General features: G+C 37.5%; 1 protein-coding gene across 2 annotated transcripts in view; it reads right to left on the bottom strand.

Annotated features, from left to right (window-relative positions):
* The window catches only part of LOC116686218 (integral membrane protein 2B), a 44,332-nt gene extending 42,669 nt beyond the window's left edge, over positions 1 to 1,663 (bottom strand). For both annotated transcript variants that reach the window (XM_032511196.1, XM_032511197.1), the window contains exon 1: positions 1,401 to 1,663. In XM_032511196.1, the coding sequence (XP_032367087.1) occupies positions 1,401 to 1,658 (258 nt within the window). In that variant the 5' untranslated portion in view covers positions 1,659 to 1,663. The remainder of the gene's footprint in view (positions 1 to 1,400) is intronic.
* Positions 1,664 to 4,778: the final 3,115 nt, after the last annotated feature.

The following is a 4,778-nucleotide window of genomic DNA, read 5'->3' as shown; positions in this document are numbered from 1 at the left end:
GTGCTTTTTGTACCCAATAATCAACAGTGGTGTTTAACTTGCAACATGGGCTTTAAGGTTTAGGAGAAGTTAGAGCCAGTCTGGAAAACATCTGATTAGAGTTCAACCAGAGACTTCAGATACAGCATTAGGGACCACTAAGGTCTATATAAAAGAGACTTCAGATACAGTATTAGGGGACCACTAAGGTCTATAATAAAAGAGACTTCAGATACAGTATTAGGGGATCCTAAGGTCTAGTATAAAATACTGATCAGATCCATATTAGGGACCACTAAGTGCAATAGAAACAGGAAACTTCATCGATACGGTATTATTAGGGGGTGAGGAGCATATGTATATAGAAGGATTCATAAACAGTATGGGGACCACTAAGGTCGGATATAAGGAAGAACTTTCAGATAAGTATTATGACCCACTAAGTGTCTATATAAAAGAGACTTCGCGATACAGTCATAGTGTGACCACTAGGATGTCATGAAAAGAAAGACCTTGCTCTAGTCACGATGGGCGCAGAATGTGTCAACAGGGGGGGGTGGGACGGTGGGGGGATTACCACTAAGGTCTATATAAAAGAGACTTCAGATATGTATCTGCTACGTTCAGTCCCCCAGAAGGAAAACATTACAGATCATCAAGATAAGATTCAGAGAGACTGAAAACAACGCAGACCACCGAGACCTCGCAGGAAACGAGACAGATGTGCTTCACGCCCACTTTTCCAATCACACAGTCGAAGTTACTCTGCAGAGAAGTTATCTTTCAACATGAAAACCAGCGTGATGATACATAGTCTGGGTGGTCAAGGTTTAGGGGCAGAACTATAATATATAATAGAATTATAAACTAATTGTGAGCGTCAAACTAACTTGATGACTTTTCTTATTAAGATTGGACTTCTTAACCCTTGTGTTGTCTACCTGTCACGCAGACACGCACACATCTACTGACACACGCGAGCACACACAGACACCTACGCACACATGTACTGACACACACGCGAGCACGCGCGCGCACACACACTTACATATTCACACCCCTAAAGCTAACTTCTAGTGAATTACAACTGTTTTCTTTCCTCTAGTATGAAAAAGACAAATTATAAAAAATAAAAAGTCCAAAATGGCTTCCCTGACTCTCCTTAACTATTAAAACCGCAGCAGATATTATTTACCAAAGAGAAAAAAAACTAAATGCCACATACGGAAGTAGTCAAAAACTAATTTTGTAAAGTTCCCATATCATGCTAAAAACGATAACAAATATATCGCATATTATTTGAAGTGTTTAAGTTACAGAAACATAGTTTAGCTAAACAACGCCATTATATAAACTGCGCCTTCTTCTTCCCGGAAGCTAACTTCACGGTAGCTTAGCTTAGTTAGCCATTTTCTACTCACTTTGTCCTCCTCGGGAATTAGATTTTCGGCGTCCTTTTTCACATCTTTCTGAGCCAAAGCGGAGCTAAAAGAGACTTTAACCATTCTGGAAGAAAGACTGACGAACTCCGATGAGAAACAAACGATGAAAAAGCTGTAAAAACAAAACAAAACAGAGCGAATTTGCTCCGAAGTAAAGTAGTCGCACTTCTCTCCGGCCAAAGTCTCTCGTTTGATGATCTGTTGTGATAACGGCTGCATCAAGCAACGCACATGCATACAACACAACATCCGGTTTGGTTTAAAAAACAAAAGCATGATACAGAAACCTGGCAACATTTCCTGATTAAACTGGGGGGATGTTTTTTTAATTTTTATATTATAATATATGTGACGGAGCGCATGGCTGCCGTCACGTAGCTATGCGCTACCTTTTTTGGCCCTCAAAGACTGTGTGGAATGATGAATGCATTGCTGAGAGGAACAAGTAATTCTATTTGCAGAGATGGAGCGATAGAGATATTATCTTCGTAAACAATCTTTTTGATTGTAATAGCCAATTACTTAACTACGAATCCTTTCTCAGAGAGAAGGCATTCCTGACAAGGTTAAAAAAAATATAACTCAGTCTTCAAATCTATCCCTAATGGCATATTAGAATTAATGAAAAGTTATAAAAAAGCCAAATGAAGTTCCTGGTATTAATTTTACTTTGTATAAACGGTATGGATATTATGAGCAGAAATTGTACTAATAAGCACATTAGAAAATGCTTTCTAAATTTAAAGAAGATAACACCTCATGAGAAATCTTTCTGGAATTCTCACTTTAATGATATCAACTGACTTGTTCCTTTCAGATATTGTATCTGGGAAAAAGTGAGGGAATTACATTAGAAAATATTGCATAAAACATATCCTACAAACTTGTTTATCTCAAAATTCCTGCCAGTTGAAAAAGAACCATCAAGAATTGTTAACTCATCTTTTTTATGGTTGTTCATTTTGCATTACATTCTGGAAAGTTTTGGAAATTATATGCCATCCAAAACAACACATGCAATCACACATGAAGGGAAACATGTTATTACATGTTTTTAATGTTAAGATGGAAATGTATGTAATAATGTAAATTTTTTTATTTTATTAGGGAAGTTTCATGTTCATAAAACAAAATTTTCAAATTCAAGATCATGCTTTGAACTATTCCAAATTGAATTTGACATACATTTTGTGTCTCTTAAATTAGTAACCAATGAGAAAGTTCTAACTATATCTATAACTATATCTCATATATACTCCAATCTATTTAATTAAGAACATCTGTCAATATCATTAACAAGGTTTGTAAGTCTGTCACATTTTTATTAATATATTTATTTTTAATTATTTTTATTTTGCTCACTTCATGGATCTGTTTATGTTGTAATTAGTACTTCTGTTACCTGGTCTCATATTATATAAGTTGCGATCTCTTTCTTTATGATGTTATGTCTTGACTGAATGTTTGTAAATTTATCTTTGAATAAACAAAAATAATTTTTTGATTTTTGATTTTTTTTACAAAAATGCCCCTGAAAGACTGACCTGGAGCTAGATTTGTTTCTATATTGCATGCGAGAAAAAAAAAAAGCAAAAAACATTTTATGACAGAAAAACAAATATATGAGAGAAAAGGTTTTCATACCAGCATCACAAAAATCTCCCTCAAATACTCTCAGATACTCTCCCTTAAACTCTGAAATATATATTTTTTCTTAGTCTTTACTTTATTTTTTTTTCTCTTAAAATGTTTTTTGCTGTCAGTGTGATAACTTTTTCTCTCAGATCTTTTTTTCTCAGGCATATATATGTATATATACTTATACACTACCGTTCAAAAGTTTGGGGTCACATTGAAATGTCCTTATTTTTGAAGTAAAAGCACTGTACTTTTCAATGAAGATAACTTTAAACTAGTCTTAACTTTGAAGAAATACACTCTATACATTGCTAAGTGGGTAAATGACTATTCTAGCTGCAAATGTCTGGTTTTTGGTGCAATATCACATAGGTGTATAGAGGCCCATTTCCAGCAACTATCACTCCAGTGTTCTAATGGTACAATGTGTTTGCTCATTGACTCAGAAGGATATTGATGATAGAAAAACTGTGCAATCCTGTTCCACATCTGAAAACAGTTCAGGTCGTTACAGAAGCTAAAAAACTGACCTTCCTTGAGCAGATTGAGTTTCGGGAGCATCACATTTGTGGGGTCAATTAAATGCTCAAAATGGCCAGAAAAGAGAACTTCTATCTGAAACTCGACAGTCTATTCTTGTTTAGAAATGAAGGCTATTCCATGCGAGACATTGTAAGAAATTGAGATTTCCTACGACGTGTGTTACTACTCCCTTCAGAGGACAGCACAAACAGGCTCTAACCAGAGTAGAAAAAAGAAGTGGGAGGCCGGTTGCACAACTGAGCAAGAAGAAGTACATTAGGTCTCTAGTTTGAGGACAGACGCCTCAACAGTCCCCAACTGGCATCTTCATTAAATAGTACCCGCAAAACACCAGTGTCAACATCTACAGTGAAGGCGGGCTGCGGGATCTGGGCTTAGGCAGAGTGGCAAGAAAAAAAGCCATATCTGAGACGGCCAATAAAAGAAAAAGATTAAGATGGGCAAAAGAACACAGACATTGGACAGAGGAAGACTGGAAAAAAGTGTTGTGGAAGGATGAACCAAGTTTGAAGTGTTTGGATCCCAAGAAGAACGTTTGTGAGATGCAGAACAAATGAAAAGATGTGGAAGAATGCCTGACGCCATCTGTTAAGCATGGTGGAGGTAATATGATGGTCGGGGTTGCTTTGGTGCTGGTAAGGTGGGAGATATGTACCGGGTAAAAGGGATTGAATAAGGAAGGCTATCACTCCATTTTGCAATGCCATGCCATACCCAGTGGACAGCGTTGATTGGAGCCAATTTATCTACAACAGGACAATGACCTAAACACCCTCCAAATGTGCAAGAACTATTTAGAGCAGAAGCGGCAGCTGGTATTCTATCGGGAATGGAGTGGCCAGCGCAGTTACCAGATCTGAACCCCATTGAGCTGTTGTGGGAGCAGCTTGACCGTATTTGGTACGCAAGAAGTGCCCATCCAACCAATCCAACTTGTGGGAGTGCTTCTGGAAGCGTGGGTGGCAATTTCTCCAGATTCCTAACAAAATTACCAGCTAGAATGCCAAAGGTCTGCAATGCTGGAATTGCTGCAAATGGAGGATTCTTTGACGAAAGCAAAGTTTGATGTAAAAAAAAATCTTATTTCAAATACGTATGGTGGTGAATAAGTGTGACTTTTCAGGAAAACGCGTGCGTGCGTGCGTGCGTGCGTGCGTGCGTGCGTGTGTGTGTGTG

Source organism: Etheostoma spectabile, unplaced genomic scaffold, assembly GCF_008692095.1.
Source record: "Etheostoma spectabile isolate EspeVRDwgs_2016 unplaced genomic scaffold, UIUC_Espe_1.0 scaffold333, whole genome shotgun sequence".
Lineage (NCBI taxonomy): Eukaryota > Metazoa > Chordata > Actinopteri > Perciformes > Percidae > Etheostoma > Etheostoma spectabile.
The sequence above is the reverse complement of the archived record's forward strand: the minus strand, read 5'-3'. Positions and strand labels throughout refer to the sequence as shown.